This window comes from Oncorhynchus kisutch, linkage group LG14 (assembly GCF_002021735.2).
Source record: "Oncorhynchus kisutch isolate 150728-3 linkage group LG14, Okis_V2, whole genome shotgun sequence".
Classification (NCBI taxonomy): domain Eukaryota; kingdom Metazoa; phylum Chordata; class Actinopteri; order Salmoniformes; family Salmonidae; genus Oncorhynchus; species Oncorhynchus kisutch.
In genome coordinates, this window is record NC_034187.2 from 24,100,914 (window position 1) to 24,119,133 (window position 18,220).

An 18,220-nucleotide genomic window follows, 5' to 3' on the forward strand; every position below is an offset into this window, starting at 1 on the left:
CGGGACAAATAAAACGACCAACGGGGCAAATTCGGTTCGTGGGCCGCCAGTTGGGAAACCCTGCATTAGATAGTACTCAGGTCGTGCATAATAATAAAAACATTACAGTTGATACGCTGAAATTAATATCAATCTTCAAAGTGGGTTGTACTTTGTCAAATCCCTTGTCTCAATTGGTTGATTTATCGCCCACGATTTACCCATTGGTCGAATGTTGGGTTTGGTGTCTGCGAAAGGAAGAACTGTCAACTAGTTTGCTGCCATGCAGATATTTTGGAGAGCTGCAAAGGATGTCTAAAAGAACAAAGGAATAGCAAATCCCGAAGAATTGGCGCAAAAATGAAATCTAATGTCATACAACGTATTAAGGTTTGTGTTCTCTTTTTGTCCTTAGACTTTCTATAAGGATAAAGAATACCAAGTCGTTGGGTGCGGCCTGTTGTAACATACTACAGTAGCTAGCTAACGTCATTATCTTACCTGAAGCGGTGGGGAACCACGGCTGTCAAAAAAAATGTTACGAGGCAGACGTGGCGCAGCAATTGTCTGTCGGTTTACATCAAATTTCCCCATATTTATGCGTTTTGTTCATAGTTTAATGACCTGAGAATACTGCAAATCTCAAATGAATTGTTTGCGGAAGGCCGTACAAGCTAACGCTCGTGCCCACAACAAACAAATATAGCTAACATTAGCTACCAGCTAACTAAGTAAATACGTTTTCAGAACATTCATCACGGGTTAGCCGGGGGGCCTTCACCTGGTCGTTAAATACTATCGATCTGGGGGTCCCAGGCTAAAAATGGTCGTGAACAGCAGCTAGCTGTATTTATTGCAATCCATGAAAATGGTGATGGAATAAGTCGCTAGTGCAAGGTTAAACGAACCCAATTCGGTCCAGGGTAACTTACCACGTTTAGTTTTTTTGCCTGAGCACAACAGAGTTGATTCAAATAATCAAAGCTCGATGATTTCAATATTTGAATCGGCTGTGTAGTACTTGGGCAAATACCAAAACGTGCACCCCTTTTGGGTCCTAAGGATCGAGTTTGGGATACGCTGCACTAGCGAGAGTGCAAGGTTCACTTGTTGTTCTGAAAGCCACTTATCTAGCTGGCTGATGAAGCTAGCTTGCCTCCAACTAACTTCCTACCTACTAACTTGCAAACAAATAGAAATACTCAAATGTATGACTATCACGTGGCTAGTTAGTACAAAACTATTTGTCATTATGGTTGCTTCACTGATTGTGCTATTATCAAACATCCAATTTTCTCCTGCAACATGTCTGAGCATGCCTTGAAAGATTCAAAGAATGAATCCTCTTTTGCTGTCTGTGTGAGATGACTTGCTGTCTGTATGACACTGCTTAAGCATACTGGGCCAACATGATGAGCCTCACCGACACAAGGAAATAACATTGTCACGTGATGTCCTAGGTTGAAAAGGTAGATTTCCAGATAGTGTGCCTGGCAGGACCTAGATAGTATTCTATTCTTGTCATAACTGTTGCTCATAATCTACTACCATGGCATGTTTCGTATCACTTTACTCAGATCTGATTCATCAACTTCCTGTAGTATTAGGCGTACGATCACTCTGAACCTTCAGGAAAAACTGTCGCTTCATCAGACAAGCCTGATTCACAGTTCTGGTTTCACACAACCGGACTAACACACACACACACACAGGAGTGTTTATGGACGGCAGTGCTTATGTCCCGTGCATTCCCCACCCCCCCTTCTACACAGCATGATCTAAGGTGGATTAGGTAGGGATTTGCTTGTGTGTGTTCACAACTACTGACCTCTTTTTCTGCATAACAACTGGACTACTACCACACCATGCTTGTGTGTTGAGCCTTACTCACACACAGGTAGCTAAGAGATTTCACTCTTGCCCCACTCAACATTACCTGCCTGAGAAACTGGGCCCCATTCAATCAATACTTGGAAGTGTCCAAGTTAAACAATACTCTTCAAGTATTGTTGGAAAGCAAGCTTACGCCTGAACCACAAGGGCTGTAGACTAGGCTATGTCTGGTCATTTTAGGGTCTTTTCATCTGATTTCAAACACTTCTTGAACAAAACTTTTTATACATATTTGCCCATGGTAGAAGAGGTCAGAAAGTAACTTTTTGGTCCTGAATGCCAAAACATTTAGGAGAACAAAGTTGAACTATTTTGCACACACCACCCTATCATGAGATATCCATGTCTTCAACACTGGAAAATATAAACGGTTGAGTTTGATTATCATTTAAAAGCTTACAAACCGGGTTGTCAAACTATTTTCTAAAGTTTAAAGAGTCTAAAAAATATATAAAATATTTGTACCTTTTTTTAAAGGGTCAATCTGCATTTGCTACATTTAAATGATATATGAATGATGTATTCATTGATTTATGAAAATAACTTCTTATGAATGTCTCATGAACCCAAAATATAAAATATTCTTTTCATTTTTGAATATGTTGTAACTTAGCCTCAGCTGAGTCCCCAGCAACCGTATGTTCTGGTTTTCAGGGGAATGAAAGGGCGCCTATGACGCTACTTCCACTTTTGGATTTTTAACTCTTTACACTCGTATAGTTGAAAATGGTAGATTTGGGCATTAGTAAACACCTAAATTGGAATGTAATGGCTGTACAGCAACATGCTGTACATGACATCAACGTTCTGGCTCTTCACTTCACAGTGCATTATGGGGTTTGACTGACAGCCGTTAGGAACTTGAGCACCGCATGACAAGAAGTTGCCTCCATCCCTCCTAGTAATTGTGCAACTTTTGCAAATGTTTTGTTTTGAGTGAGGGAAATGCTGTAAATTAAGCTGACTTGATGTATTTTGAAAGATCAGATGTTGAGGATTATAATAATTAACACTTTGATCTCATACAAGTAAGCCAAACAACCGCGAGTCCAAATGTACACTAAACATTTCCAAATCATAAAACTCATGTCATACACAGTGTCAACATTTGTGATCTCTGTTTTGATGTACAGTTACAAGATTACGTTTTCATACCCTGGGGTTGTTCTGAACAGAATGAGCATATGTTTGTTTATTGTGAAGAAAATGAGCTCCGGCATATGCTCATGAATGCACTCATGACTCCTTTCTATGCGAAAAAATAAAAAAAGTTGAATTGCCTTGTGAAAGCTTAACACTGTAAGCTTGTATTTTATAACTTAGCTAGTCATGTTGGCAATAAAACAAGCTTTCAAAACATGCCCACCTTCTCTGGATTGTGATTTATAATTGGCTGTTTTTGTATTGAGTAAAGAATGACAGTAATTGTGTGATGGCAGGTAAGCAGGGTTGTGTTCCAGACTAAACAAATACAAGTGTCCTTGCTATAGTTCTTTAACAGCTAGGAGAGTAAAAAAAAAAAAGGGGGGTGGGGGCAAGTACCTTATAGTTGAAGACTCTTCTTTGAGTCATAAAAGTGCATTCAAATTGCTTACGAACTGTGTATTTTGAAGAGGTGTGTGGCCACTTGGAGACACATGTTAGTCCTCTCACTTAAACTCTTCTAATGTTTTAGTCTTATGATGCAGCTACTTCACTTTTTCCAGGAATGGTCCTATCATGTTACTGAATTCAGAGTATTTTTAGATTTCGTTATCAACAAATGCGGAAAAGTACAGTAAATGTAAAATGCACATAAAATCAACAGTGTAATGTTTGTAATTCAGTCTTGTCAGGTGAACTGTCGTACTCACCTTTGGTCTAATAATATTACCATTATCTCAACTGTTCCCTTCCAATTGCTACAATGGTTATGCATTTCATATTTCTAATGTAAGAAAGATTTGAATTGATCCTTATCAATGTAGGCCAATTCCCATGAGTGTAAATGGTGGGAATTTACTGGATTGGTTGAACAGTGTAGAATAATAACTTATTGAAATCATAAATATAAATTAATAGACATTTCTATTAAGTTGGCATTCTATGGTGGATGGACCGGCAGCCAACTTTGTGGTAGTAATTGGAAGTAAAAATTATATTTACAATTTATATTTAAATGATGTACCAGTTAAATTGCAGTATTCTGAAGGGATATGTCCACAAAATGAATTATATTTCTATGATTGAAATGACACTCACCTAGGGCTGTTGCTGTGACTATTACTGCCAGTCAAATTTCACATGACCGCTTAATCACGTTAATTAGGCTCTCTCCAATCTCTGATGCTGCTGATGGTCATTAGTAGCCTACTAAACTTGCTAACTACCTGGTACTCAGCACTCTATTGTCCCTCTAATCACTCTGACATCAATGAAAATCGAATTAAACACTTCATGAGAGCCCACGAGCTTATGTTGCACAACATTTCTATAGGCTTTGCAATTGGTGAGAACAGAGTGATGGCCTCTACTAAAAAGAGGAGAATCAGCTTTCTATAGGCTAGGCCTACTATATTTATTTTTCAACTTTCCTAATATTAAGCAAGTTGCTTATATTTACAACAGGAGTATAGCCTACCTCGTCCTCTATTTGTTATTTAAGTGCATAGATGACGTATTTTTTTCCCGATGCCCCTGTTTCGATACAGGTGCATGATAATGGTCCATTCTAAATCAAAACCAATTTCACACATATATAAACTCAGGGAAAAAAAGAAACACCCCTTTTTTAGGACCGTGTCTTTCAAAGATAATTTGTAAAAATCCCAAAAACTTCACAGATCTTCATTGTAAAGGGTTTAAACACTATTTCACATGCTTGTTCAATGAACCATAAACAATTAATGAACATGCTCCTGTGGAACGATTGTTAAGACACTAACAGCTTAAAGACAGTAGAGAATTAAGGTCACAGTTATGAAAACTTAGGACACTAAAGAGACCTTTCTACTGGCTCTGAAAAATACCAAAAGAAAGATGCCCAGGGTCCCTGCTCATCTGCGTGAATGCATGCTGCAAGGAGGCATGGGGACTGCAGACGTGGCCAGGGCAATAAATTGCAATGTCCATACTGTGAGACGCCTAAGACAGCACTACAGGGAGACAGGGCGGACAGCTGATCATCCTTGCAGTGGCAGACCACGTGTAACAGCACCTGCACAGGAACAGGATGGCAACAACAAATGCCCGAGTTACACCAGGAACGCACAATCCCTCCATCAGTGCTCAGACTGTCCACAATAGGCTGAGAGAGGCTGGACTGAGGGCTTGTAGGTCTGTTGTAGGCCTGTTGTAAGCCAGGTCCTCACCAGACATCACCGGCAACAACGTCGCCTATGGGCACAAACCTACCATCGCTGGACCAGACAGGATTAGCAAAAAGTGCTCTTCACTGACGAATCGCGGTTTTGTCTCACCAGGGGTGATGGTCGGATTTGCGTTTATCGTCGAAGGAATGAGCGTTACACCGAGGCCTGTACTCTGGAGCGGGATCGATTTGGAGGTGGAGGTTCCGTCATGGTCTGGGGCGGTGTGTCACATCGGACTGAGCTTGTTGTCATTGCAGGCAATCTCAATGTTGTGCATTACAGGGAAGACTACCTCCTCCCTCATGTGGTACCCTTCCTGCATGCTCATCTTGACATGACCCTCCAGCATGACAATGCCACCAGCCATACTGCTCATTCTGTGCTTGATTTCCTGCTAGGCAGGAATGTCAGTGTTCTGCCATGGCCAGCGAGAGCCCAGATCTCAATCCCATTGAGCACGTCTGGGACCTGTTGGATCGGAGGGTGAGGGCTAGGGCCATTCCCCCCAGAAATGTCCGGGAACTTGCAGGTGCCTTGGTGGAAGAGTAGGGTAACATCTCACAGCAAGAACTGGCAAATCTGGTGCAGTCCGTGAGGAGGAGATGCACTGCAGTACTTAATGCAGCTGGTGGCCACACCAGATACTGACTGTTACTTTTGATTTTGACCCCACCTTTGTTCAGGGACACATTATTCCATTTCTGTTAGTCACATTTATTTATTTATTTTATTTCACCTTTATTAAACCAGGCAGGCTAGTTGAGAAAAAGTTCTCATTTGCAACTGCGACCTGGCCAAGATAAAGCAAAGCAGTTTGACACATACAACAACACAGAGTTACACATGGAATAAACAAACATATACAATCAATAATACAGTAGAAAATCTATATACAGCATGTGCAAATGAGGTAGGATAAGAGGGGTAAGGCAATAAATAGGCCATGGTGGCGAAGTAATTACAATATAGCAATTAAAGTCTGGAATGGTAGATGTGCAGAATATTAATGTGCAAGTAGAGATACTAGGGTGCCAAGGAGCAAGATAAATAAATACAGTATGGGGATGAGGTAGATTGGATGGGCTATTTACAGATTAGCTATGTACAGGTGCAGTGATCTGTGAGCTGCTCTGACAGCTGGTGATTTTAAAGCTAGTGAGGGACGTAAGAGTCTCCAGCTTCAGAGATTTTTGCAGTTCGTTCCAGTCATTGGCAGCAGAGAACTGGAAGGAGAGGCAGCCAAAGGAAGAATTGGCTTTGGGGGTGACCAGTGAGGTATACCTGCTGGAGCGCGTGCTACGGGTGGGTGCTGCTATGGTGACCAGTGAGCTGAGATAAGTTGGGGCTTTAGCTAGCAGAGACTTGTAGATGACCTGGAGCCAGTGTGTTTGGAGACAAGTATGAAGCGAGGGCCAGCCAACGAGGACATACAGGTCGCAGTGGTGGGTAGTATATGGGGCTTTGGTGACAAAACGGATGGCACTGTGATAGACTGCATCCAATTTGTTGAGTAGAGTGTTGGAGGCTATTTTGTAAATTACATCGCCGAAGTCAAGGATCGGTAGGATGGTCATTTTTACGAGGGTATGTTGGCAGCATGAGTGAAGGATGTTTTGTTGCGAAGTAGGAAGCCGATTCTAGATTTAATTTTGGATTGGATATGTTTAATGTGAGTCTGGAAGGAGAGTTTAGTCTAACCAGACACCTAGGTATTTGTAGTTGTCCACATATTATAAGTCAGAACCGTCCAGAGTAGTGATGCTGGACGGGTGGGTAGGCGCGGGCAGCGATCGGTTGAAGAGCATGCATTTAGGCATTTAGTTTTTACTAGCGTTTAAGAGCAGTTGGAGACCACAGAAGGAGAGTTGTATGGCATCGAAGCTCATCTGGAGGTTAGTTAACACAGCGTCCAAAGAAGGGCCAAAGGTATACAGAATGCTGTCGTCTGCATAGAGGTGGATCAGAGAATCACCAGCAGTGAGATCGACATCAGTAATACAGTGGGGCAAAAAAGTATTTAGTCAGCCACCAATTGTGCAAGTTCTCCCTCTTAAAAAGATGAGGCCTGTAATTTCCATCATAGGTACACTTACACTATGACAGACAAAATGAGAACAAAATATCCAGAAAATCACATTGTAGGCTTTTTAATGAATTTATTTGCAAATTATGGTGGAAAATAAGTATTTGGTCACCTACAAACAAGCAAGATTTCTGGCTCTCACAGACCTGTAACTTCTTCTTTAAGAGGCTCCTCTGTCCGCCACTCGTTACCTGTATTAATGGCATGTTTGAACTTGTTATCAGTATAAAAGACACCTGTCCACAACCTCAAACAGTCACGCTCCAAACTCCACTATGGCCAATTGATATATTTGATAACCAACAATTTACGAGTTTTGGAATGAGACTAACGTGAGGTAAAGTAAATAATTTATTAATCAGAAGACTATGGATCAGATATGAAAATATCTGAAAGGTTATATTAGGAAATTATAACCTTGTAATCTGAATATTTTTCCTTGGTGCCCCGAATTCCTAGTTAATTACAGTTACATGATTAATCAGTTGATCGCATAATACTAATTACAGAGAATCTTTGATAAAAACTAAAAGTCTTAAATTTAATGATAGTAAATACACGACAAGTGTCTCCCCCTTTTGAAGAGGGGGATGACTGCGGCAGCTTTACAATCTATGGGAATCTCAGATGATATGAGAGGTTGAAAAGGCTAGTAATAGGGGTTGCAACAATTTCGGCAGATAATTTTAGAATGAGAGGGTCCAGATTGTCTAGCCCAGCTGATTTGTAGGTGCCCAGCTGATTTTTATGGGTCTAGATTTTGCAGCTCTTTCAGAACATCAGCTATCTGGATTTGGGTTGAAGGAGAAGTGGGGGAGGTTTGGGCGAGTTGCTGTGGGGAGTGCAGGGCTGTTGACCAGGGTAGGGGTAGCCAGGTGGAAAGCATGGCCAGCTGTAGAAAAATGCTTATTGAAATTCTCAATTATTGTGGATTTATCGGTAGTGACAGTGTTTCCTAGCCTCAGTGCAGTGGGAAGCTGGGAGGAGGTGGTCTTATTCTCCATGGACTTTAGTGTCCCAGAACTTGAGTTTGTACTACAGGATGCAAATTTCTGTTTGAAAAAGCTAGCCTTTGCTTTCCTAACCGACTGTGTATATTGGTTCCTAACTTCCCTGAAAAGTTGCATATCATGGGGGCTATTCAATGCTATTGCGGAACGCCACAGGATGTTTTTGTGCTGGTCAAGGGCAGACAGGTCTGGAGTGAACCAAGGGCTATATCTATTCCTGGTTCTACATTTTTTTTTATGGAGCATGCTTATTTAAGATGGTGAGGAAGGCACTTTTAAGGAATAACCAGGCATCCTCTACTGACAGTATGAGGTCAATGTCATTCCAGGATACCCTGGCCAGGTCGATTAGAAAGGCCTGTTCGCTGAAGTGTTTTAGGGAGCATTTGACAGTGATGAGGGGTGGTCGTTTGACCGAAGACCCATTACGGATGCAGGCAATGAAGCAGTGATCGCTGAGATCTTGGTTGAAAACAGCAGAGGTGTATTTGGAGGGCGGGTTCGTTAGGATGATATCTGTGAGGGTGCCTGTGTTTACAGATTTGGGGTTGTACCTGGTAGGTTAATTGATCATTTGTGTGAGATTCAGGGCATCAAGCTTAGATTGTAGGATGGCTGGGGTGTTAAGCATGTCCCAATTTAGGTCACCAAACAGCACGAGCTCAGAGGATAGGTGGGGGGGGGGGGGGGGGGGCAATCAATTCACATATGGTGTCCGGGGCACAGCTGGGGGCAGAGGGTGGTCTATAGCAACCTGCAACGGTGAGAGACTTGTTTCTGGAAAGGTGGATTTTTAGAAGTAAAAGCTAGAATTGTTTTGGTACAAATATCAGGGGTTTTGGTGGTCTTCCTAAGCCAGGATTCAGACACAGCTAAGACGTCCGGGTTGGCAGAATGTGCTAAAGCGGTGAATAAAGCAAACTTAGGGAGGACGCTTCTTATGTTAACATGCATGAAACCACATGTCTGTGGAACTTGTTCAGTTTATGTCTGTTGTTGAATCTTGTTATGTTCATACAAATATTTACACATGTTAAGTTTGCTGAAAATAAACGCCGTTGACAGCGAGAGGACGTTTTCTTTTTTTGCTGAGTTTATTATTTAGTGTATGTAAAAATAAGGTGGGTCTGATGGTTGACAATATTAGCTTGTGAATTATGTATTGTTGCTTGTGAATTATCCCCAGAAAAAGAAACAAATACTTATTTTAAGCAAATTTTTCAAATCAAAGTCTCACACTTCATGTGGCCTTGCCCATAGGCCTATATATTTTGATACGGTTTGTATCAACTAAAGTGGCCAAATAACTTCTTAAGCACATTAATCCGCTTTACAAGGGGTGTAGAGGATAACTGGCATACATAAGCAGCGTGTGAGTTTGAAGTTTGGGGAAGATCATTTTCACCATTAAAATGCACCTTTATAATACAAGCAATGCATGCATAATTGCATTTGCGGTCACTTTTGATGATGGTGTTTTCCTGGTAATGGAACATTTGTGCATATAGCCTACTACCATTTGTGCATTGCTGTGCTTATAATGTGAATAAATAAATTATTAGGCTATCAATATTTTAGGCTAAACGTTCTGATCTGTTGCGTCGGCCAAATTGCTTAAAAAAAACGTTTTTTTAGTGCTAGTGGTTGTATTAATTTGGGCTCTATCGCATCCCACAACTATCCCAGACTATGTTTGTAATATTTATTTCTCGCATAGAATGGAGTAGGTCAACCTTTGTACTATGGAGGATAGTAGAGTGACATGGGCTAATACTTTTGCTGTTTGTTAGGCCTACTCATCTTGTTGGCTGACGAAAAGTAAATGTGGACAGTTCTTCCAATATCTTCAATATGCACCTCTGAATTGGATAAGGACGCATGCATTTGCATTCCCGATGAGTCTGTCTTCACTTGTAGCCTGTGAGAAAGACCCGATCACGTTATTGAGTGTGCAGCGCTCAGGGTGAAGGGCACAACGGCCACTGGCCACTAAAGGCATGGATTTTTTTATGGTGCATTATGACCACACAAGGGGGATGCCGCCGTGAAACTCGAGGCATTATCAAGTGCTTGTCAAATTGTGAATGAGTGACTGATGAAGTGTGTACAGCCTGCGCAAAAAACAAATCATCATTAGTTGCATCATGCAGCCTTACAATGTATTAAAAATCAAAACGTATAGCCCAATGTTTGTATCACAACTAAAGTTACATTACTAATGCTAAATCAAGCATATACCTGTTCAGTACCTGTTTCTTTGTGAACCGCTCAACACAGAATACCTGCATGTGCGCACTTCCTCAAATCGTTTGGAGAAAATATCCTTTATTTTATTCAGCTTTGTTCAATTGGATTCTTCATACCATAAAATGACACCATGGAATTCTAAGCAAATATTTTCTGCTAAATGAACAAGTGTAGCCCCTAGCCATTTGGCATAGCCAGCTCAGGGCCTAACATAAGGACAACTCAGAGTATGCTATTCTGTTCTTCTGAAATATAGACTACATTTTCTTGACATGTTCCTTTAGACCTGTCCTAAAATAAATAATGCATTTATTGTGATGGTGTAGACTAGATTACATGGATTTATTAGACTTTAAAATGTAGATGTTCCAAAGGTCTGCATCAGTGGAAGCCAGGAAATTATGTGTTTGTTAGTTAAGACCGTCAGTTATTTGCTTGACAATCACCGGCTGATGAAATTTTGTGATCGCCACAGCCCTACACCTACCCTGTATTCAAGAGTATGCTGTGTCTCAACTGATGGCGGGCATAAAACAAGCACCTCAGAATATGTCAAATAGGGTCAAATTTAGGCTTGGGCGATAACTTGGTATAAATGGTATATTTGAATATCGTTTTTTGAAAATCACGACCTCGTGGGGGTCTGTGTTTAACCCATAGTTAGTTATAAGCAGTGACTTAAGTATAACTATGAGAAATCTAAAATAAATTAAATCCAGCTCAGGGCTCCAGCTATGCATTTGGTTTGTTAACTTGCTAGCTAAGTGGCTATATGTCTAGATCAAGCTTCTTGGTTACAGCAAACATTCTAGCCTGAGTACCAGTTTCTTTAGCTAATATTGCACTCCTTGTCATTGCCAAAGAGACTGGCCTTTCTGCCATCTTCAAATATGAACATTCTATCCTTAATTAGCTCGAGGAGGACAGAGGAGTTGATTCTGATTCGATAGCCCTCACAGCTATCCTCCATTCACAACAATTATCCAAACTTTTGGAATCTATACTTTTTTTTTTCTCAACAGAACACGTTTGTAACCAATTGCTAAGCAAACATTTTTTTTTTTTTGTCCAGACGATACCAGTCTGTCAAAAGTTGCTATCTCATGTCTAAGTTCTCAAACTAAATACATATTGCAAATCCAACCACAAAACCTCTGCTTTGATTTTAAGACTCAAAATACAACACCTTGCCTAGCTAACAGCTAAATGTTTGTTTTTAACTTTGTTATAATTTCTAATTCTATTTTTCAGGCTGTATGTGTTGTCCTGGAAAATGTTTATGTAATTTCCAACAACCAATGAGCAACTCTGTCGTAAATCCAGCTGCATATTGAACGTTGAGATTGCCTAAAGGCCAGTGTATGGCAATGACATGGAGTGGAATGTTAGCTAAGAAGACTGGTACACAGACTAGAGACATTCAATCCGCTCCTGGATCAAGATCCCTGTTGCCTAAATTATTTTGTGCGTCCAAGAAAACCATACATATTATTTTAGAAATAGCGCCCCTTGTGTGCACTTCCAGTAATACCATATAGTACAGAAATGGTATGACAATCAGGATACCACCCAACTCTAGTCAAACTACAACATAATGTTAAAATGAAAACATTTGGATTTTACCTTTGTAAAAAAAAAAATGTTTTTTAATTAAAGGATAAAACATTTGAATAATAAAATAGTTTGACAACCCTGCTTGTAAGCTTTTAAATCATATCACACTCAACTGTATATCTTTTCCAGTGATGAAGTCCTGGGATGTCTCATGGCAGGGTGGTGTATGAAAAAATGGGTCACCTGAGCACCTCTATCTCCTAAAATGTTTTTGCATTGAAGTCTAAAAAGTCACTTTCTGACCATTTCTACCATAAGCAAATAAGTATGAAAGTTTAATTCAAATCAAAAGTGGTCCATTCAAAAAGTGATTGAAATCAAATGGAATGACCCTTTACTAACATGTCATGCAATTCTTTTAACAATGTTGGCAACTAGTTAGGCTTTTTCAATCCGTTACTCAGGGTCCCTCAGCTATTGCACACGTTTGTTCATTTTTGTAGCAGCACACCTAATTCAACCAAGCAAAGGCATTTGATGATTGACTAGTAGAATCTGCGTTAGTGCTAGAAGAGAAATGTGTTATGTCTGGCGTTTTCCCAGAGTAATTGATTTTGAAACACTGAGTTATTTGGCTTTCTGCTGGGATAATCAGTAAACTCATCTTATGATACCATTTGGTCTGTTTCAGTGCTGGTTGTCATACTGAGCCACAGCCATAGTCATGGATGCCAAAGCCAACGACAGCACCTTCCCTAGTTTTGGAGACTTAGATGATTTCCTCACCAAGCATGACTCCAATTTTGTGTGGCTACTTGTGGGTAAGTGTTGACGAAACTTTCTAGACTAAGAGTGCTGGTGGAAAAACACCTGAGTTAGAGAGCGGGCTGGCTGCAGTGAATCGCACCCATTTCTCAAATTAGAGTTGATGAATGGGGAGCACTTAACTCCAAGTATACAGGAGTGAAGCCTCATTTAACACTCATCATAACAATATGAGACATAGTTTAAACCCTCTGAGTCAGTGGTAACCAGGGGTGTAATTCCATTCTTAATGGTAACCCGTCTTTCACTTGAGTCATGGCAGGACGTGGACCAGCTATTGTGTCACTGTTGTGAAAACCTTAATGAAGTCGTTACGACAGTACCAAACATTTCCTCCAGAACTAAGGATGGTGGGACATCAGTGACGCTAACTAACTGTGCTCTGTTTTCTCTTCCAGCCACCATTCTGTCCTGTGGATGGATCATCTACCTGACCTACTACAACTCCCGTAACATTGGCCTCATCTTAACCCTCATCATCAACAGACTCTACAAGAATGGCTACATTCACATTGGTGAGTGTAAATAATGTGATGAAACAAGCTTGCAGATGCGTGAATTATGAACCTTGCCAGAGATTTGCAGACTCAGACTTGGCTACCAGGTGCCTTATTTATGGAATTCAGTGTGAAGAATCTAATGTTTACGTGTCTGAAATTCAGTGTGAATCTGTGACCTACTTGCATCAGTTTTAGCATCACTGTCTGACTGTCTGTCCTCTCTCTCTCCACAGGCTCCTTCTCCTTCTCGGTGCTGTCGGGGAAGGTCATGTTCAGAGATGTGTATTTCATCAACGAAGACATGTCCATCAGGTGCTTACTTTTACAGTGTTATGTATTCTACTCTCTGTACAATACATGCTTATATTCTAATACTGTTTTTATTCTACCTTCAATGTATTTTGTGTTACAGAATACAAGATGGTTTCCTTATATTCCGCTGGTGGAAAATGTATAACCCTAAGCAGAAACAGCACGGTCAGTGGATTGGTCAAGATACATTGTTTTGATATGGGAAACAAGTCCATAGGTGTAGGAGTGGTGGGAGGCCGCAATAACTCAAATGGCTTGTACTCTTCTTGACCATCATATCAAAGTTACAGATCTTGTTCTTCTCTTCTCCAGACCCCAAGGCTGAGACCAGGCTCTACGTGACCGTAAATGGATTTGAGTTCCACGTTTACAACCGCACAGACCTCTACGCACGGCTACAGGAGACCTTCGGGTTGGACCCCACCCTCATACCTCTCAAAAAAGACGAGGAGAGAGGAAGAGAGGAACGAGGAAAGAGCCTGGACAGTGTTAACATCAAAGCAGAGACTCCTGACCCGTCGTCATCTTGGAGATCCCTCATCCCTGTCATCAAAGTCAACATCAGCACAGTAAGTTTCCCGTTAGCTTAGCTACATCTGAGACATCACACACGCTAGGTTATCTGAAAGTGCACTTATGTTTAATTCTCATCATTGTATCGTGTGGATTTCTCCAGGGTCGCTTAGCATTTGGGAACCACCACCTCCCACAGACGATATGTGTGAATTTTGAGGATGCCTTCCTGACCTACGCCACCAAACCCCCCTCCAGCCACCTGGACCAATACATGCACATCGTCAAGGGCTCTCTGGAGAATGTCCGCGTCATGCTCGTACCCAGCCCACGCTACCTGGGCATGCAGAACGATGAGTAAGTTGACCTTTGACCCTAAACCCCATTACATAGGCCCGCTGAACGATAAGTGAGCTGACCATCGACCCTGAAACCTAGCCTCTTAATCCAAAAGAATACAACCTCTGTTGTCCTCCATAGGCCGCCCAGACTGATGGGAGAAGGATTTGTGGTCATGCAGTCTAATGACGTGGACATCTACTATTACCAGGATGAACCAGGTACGACCATATTGTGTAGAATTCTGGTCTGTTTGCCAGGATCGAAGAGTCCTGAATAGTTTTTTTTTATACATGTAAAGTCATTAGTAATTCATATTCTTGTGTGTGTATTGTCAGGCCTGGTCCCAGAGGAGCAGGAGAGTGGGGATCCAGAGCTGTGTGGAGAGGGCACCAAACTGCAAGATCTGCCTCCCTGCTGGGGTTTGGACATAGTCTGTGGAAAAGGAACTGACTTCAACTATGGACCCTGGGCAGACAGGCAGAGGTTCACACACAAACTAACTATTCTACTACATAAAACATAATTGGCTATTCACCAGACTCAACAGCATTCCCTCCTGTGTGCAGAGACCATAGGAATATAATTACAAATATTTATATTTCTGTATGCAGGGACTGCCTGTGGAAGTTCTTCCTCCCGGCAGACTACCAGTCCTTGGGTGTTACGGAGGTGGCTCAGCCTGGCAAACCCAGACAGATCCTAGCCTTTGAGCTACGCATGAACATCATCGCAGATGCCACAATAGACTTGCTCTTCACCAAAAACAGGGTACTAGTAGACCAGGCTTCTCACTCTCTCTCCTGGCAGATCTAAATAGCTCTAAACTATTATAATCCATTCCACAATGGGATCATGTGTTTCTCACATTATGTGCTCTGTTGATTTTTTTTCTTTTAGGAAACCAATGCTGTCCACGTGAATGTCGGAGCAGGCTCTTATCTGGAAGTGAATATCCCCATGACTGTGGGGGAGTCTGGTGAGTGGGACACTGAGAGAAACAACTGAGGTTAGAAGAAAGTGTGTGTCTTTAGTAGGGGTGTGCCGACCTGACCATATTCGTAATCGTATCCATAATTAACAGTTGATATTAGGATCGGATGATATTCGTGATCTGAAAACACATAATTGTTTAAATATGCCTAGATAGATGTAGTCAAAATACCAATCTCCCTGCAAAATAAACTGCAGATTAGGAGCAGTGTGTGTGTCTGACCTCAACTTGTAGAAGGCAGTTTGCTGTCACTCAGTCATCTTTTCTCCCTACCCTCAGCCTCCTTGTTAGATACTATCCTGCACATTGATAGCTTGAGCAAATGTCCTACCCATAGGAGGCTAACAGAAGGCAGCATCAATAAATTATCAAACCGAAACATGCAAGTAGAAGTGGTCGGGTGAAATACAGCTTCGCTCTATTCAATCAGAGCAGCAGAATCAACGTAGAGCCCGCCCTTCTCTTTACAGACAGGAAAACTAGCCCGTTGAGTTATTTAGACCACGTAGCACCTTGTATTTGATTGAAAGATGCTCGCTGGCACCCGAAAATGACTTACTTTCCGATCACGGATAATAACAAAAAATACTTGGATCATAATCGTATCAGGACAATTGCCCATATCCGTTACAATTCTTGTTTTATCCGACTACTCGGCACACCACTAGTCATTTGGTCTATGGTTACAGCGTAAGACAGAGGAGGGATGCCATGAAAGCATGCATTAATCCTGACTCATTAATCAATATTACCATCAATAAAGTTCAAACTTGGACTGTCTGTGAGCATTCCTTCTCTTTTCTCTCTCCCCAGGCTACTCTCCCACAATCAAAGGTCAGCTGCTCCATGTTGACACCACCACCAGCATGCAGTACAGGACCCTACTGGAGGCTGAGATGCTGGCTGTAAGTACTGTACAATAGGAATATGTAGGGGTCCTATTCTACCACAAGCCATAGCCTGAATTTCCAATCACAGAGTGATTTTTGGGATTCAAATTCATACCATGTATCATTTCACTATTTGATTTAGAATTTTAGGACCCCTTTGGGTATAAAATATTATATACAAAAATGTGGCCTTTACTACTATAGCCCATAGAAACACATTTAATAACACATTCATAAATGTAAAAAAAAAGGACAGTAAAAAAATAAATCAGACACAGCCCATCCCAAAAACTATTACCTTTACATGTCCCCTCAGTTCCATGTGATTGCCAGCTATCCCTGTGTATGGAACATGCCCCAGTCCTGGAACTGTGAGATAGAGGTGTACAAGGCCACCTATCACTTCATTTACGCCCAGAAGAACTTCTTCACAGGTAAGACCACCCTTTCCTCTCAGTCTATAGACAAATGTATTCTACACATAGTCGTGGCCAAAAGTTTTGAGAATGACGCAAATATTAATTTTCACAATGTCTGCTGCCTCAGTTTGTATGATGGCAATTTGCATATACTCCAGAATGTTATGAATCGTGATCAGATGAATTGCAATTAACTGCAAAGTCCCTCTTTGCCATGCACATGAACTGAATCCCCCCCAAAAAACATTTCCACTGCATTTCAGCCCTGCCATAAAAGGACCAGCTGACATCATGTCAGTGATTCTCTCATTAACACTGGTGTGAGTGTTGACGAGGACAAGGCTGGAGATCACTCTGTCATGCTGATTGAGTTCGAATAACAGACTGGAAGCTTCAAAAGGAGGGTGGTGCTTGGAATCATTGTTCTTCCTCTGTCAACCATGGTTGCCTGCAAGGAAACACGTGCCGTCATCATTGCTTTGCACAAAAAGGGCTTTACAGGCAAGGATATTGCTGCCAGTAAGATTGCACCTAAATCAACCATTTATCGGATCATCAAGAACTTCAAGGAGAGCGGTTCAATTGTTGTGAAGAATGCTACAGGGCACCAAAGAAAGTCCAGGAAGCGCCAGGACCGTCTCCTGAAGTTGATTCAGCTGTGGGATCGGGGCACCACCAGTACAGAGCTTGCTCAGGAATGGTAGCAGGCAGGTGTGAGTGCTGCAAATACTTTTGGAGGATGGCCTGGTGTCATGAAGGGCAGCAAAGAAGCCACTTTTCTCTAGGAAAAATATCAGGGACAGACTGATATTCTGCAAAAGGTACAGGGATTGGACTGCTGAGGACTGGGATAAAGTCATTTTCTCTGAATCCCATTTCCGATTGTTTGGGGCATCCGGAAAAAAACTTGTCCGGAGAAGACAAGGTGAGAGCTACCATCAGTCCTGTGTCATGCCAACAGTAAAGCATCCTGAGACTATTCATGTGTGTGGGTTGCTTCTCAGTGGGCTCACTCACAATTTTGCCTAAGAACACAGCCATGAATAAAGAATGGTACCAACACATCCTCAGAGAGCAACTTCTCCCAACCATCCAGGAACAGTTTGGTGACGAACAATGCCTTTTCCAACATGATGGAGCACCTTGCCATAATGCAAAAGTGATAACTATGTGTCTCGGGGAACAAAACATCAATATTTTGGGTCCATGGCCAGGAAGCTCACCAGACCTTAATCCCATTGAGAACTTGTGGTCAATCCTCAAGAGGCATGTGGATAAACAAAAACACACAAATTCTGACAAACTCCAAGCA

General features: G+C 41.6%; 1 protein-coding gene across 17 annotated transcripts in view; it reads left to right on the forward strand.

The window, feature by feature from the left end:
- Nucleotides 1-221: 221 nt before the first annotated feature.
- kiaa1109 (KIAA1109 ortholog) overlaps nucleotides 222-18,220 on the forward strand; it is a 93,032-nt gene continuing 75,033 nt past the window's right edge. For all 17 annotated transcript variants that reach the window (XM_031788048.1, XM_031788050.1, XM_031788056.1 and 14 more), the window contains exons 1-13: nucleotides 222-369; nucleotides 12,808-12,937; nucleotides 13,340-13,456; nucleotides 13,675-13,753; nucleotides 13,854-13,918; nucleotides 14,066-14,322; nucleotides 14,430-14,623; nucleotides 14,747-14,826; nucleotides 14,944-15,091; nucleotides 15,220-15,376; nucleotides 15,506-15,584; nucleotides 16,413-16,504; nucleotides 16,806-16,923. In XM_031788048.1, the coding sequence (XP_031643908.1) occupies nucleotides 12,841-12,937; nucleotides 13,340-13,456; nucleotides 13,675-13,753; nucleotides 13,854-13,918; nucleotides 14,066-14,322; nucleotides 14,430-14,623; nucleotides 14,747-14,826; nucleotides 14,944-15,091; nucleotides 15,220-15,376; nucleotides 15,506-15,584; nucleotides 16,413-16,504; nucleotides 16,806-16,923 (1,483 nt within the window). In that variant the 5' untranslated portion in view covers nucleotides 222-369; nucleotides 12,808-12,840. The remainder of the gene's footprint in view (nucleotides 370-12,807; nucleotides 12,938-13,339; nucleotides 13,457-13,674; nucleotides 13,754-13,853; nucleotides 13,919-14,065; nucleotides 14,323-14,429; nucleotides 14,624-14,746; nucleotides 14,827-14,943; nucleotides 15,092-15,219; nucleotides 15,377-15,505; nucleotides 15,585-16,412; nucleotides 16,505-16,805; nucleotides 16,924-18,220) is intronic.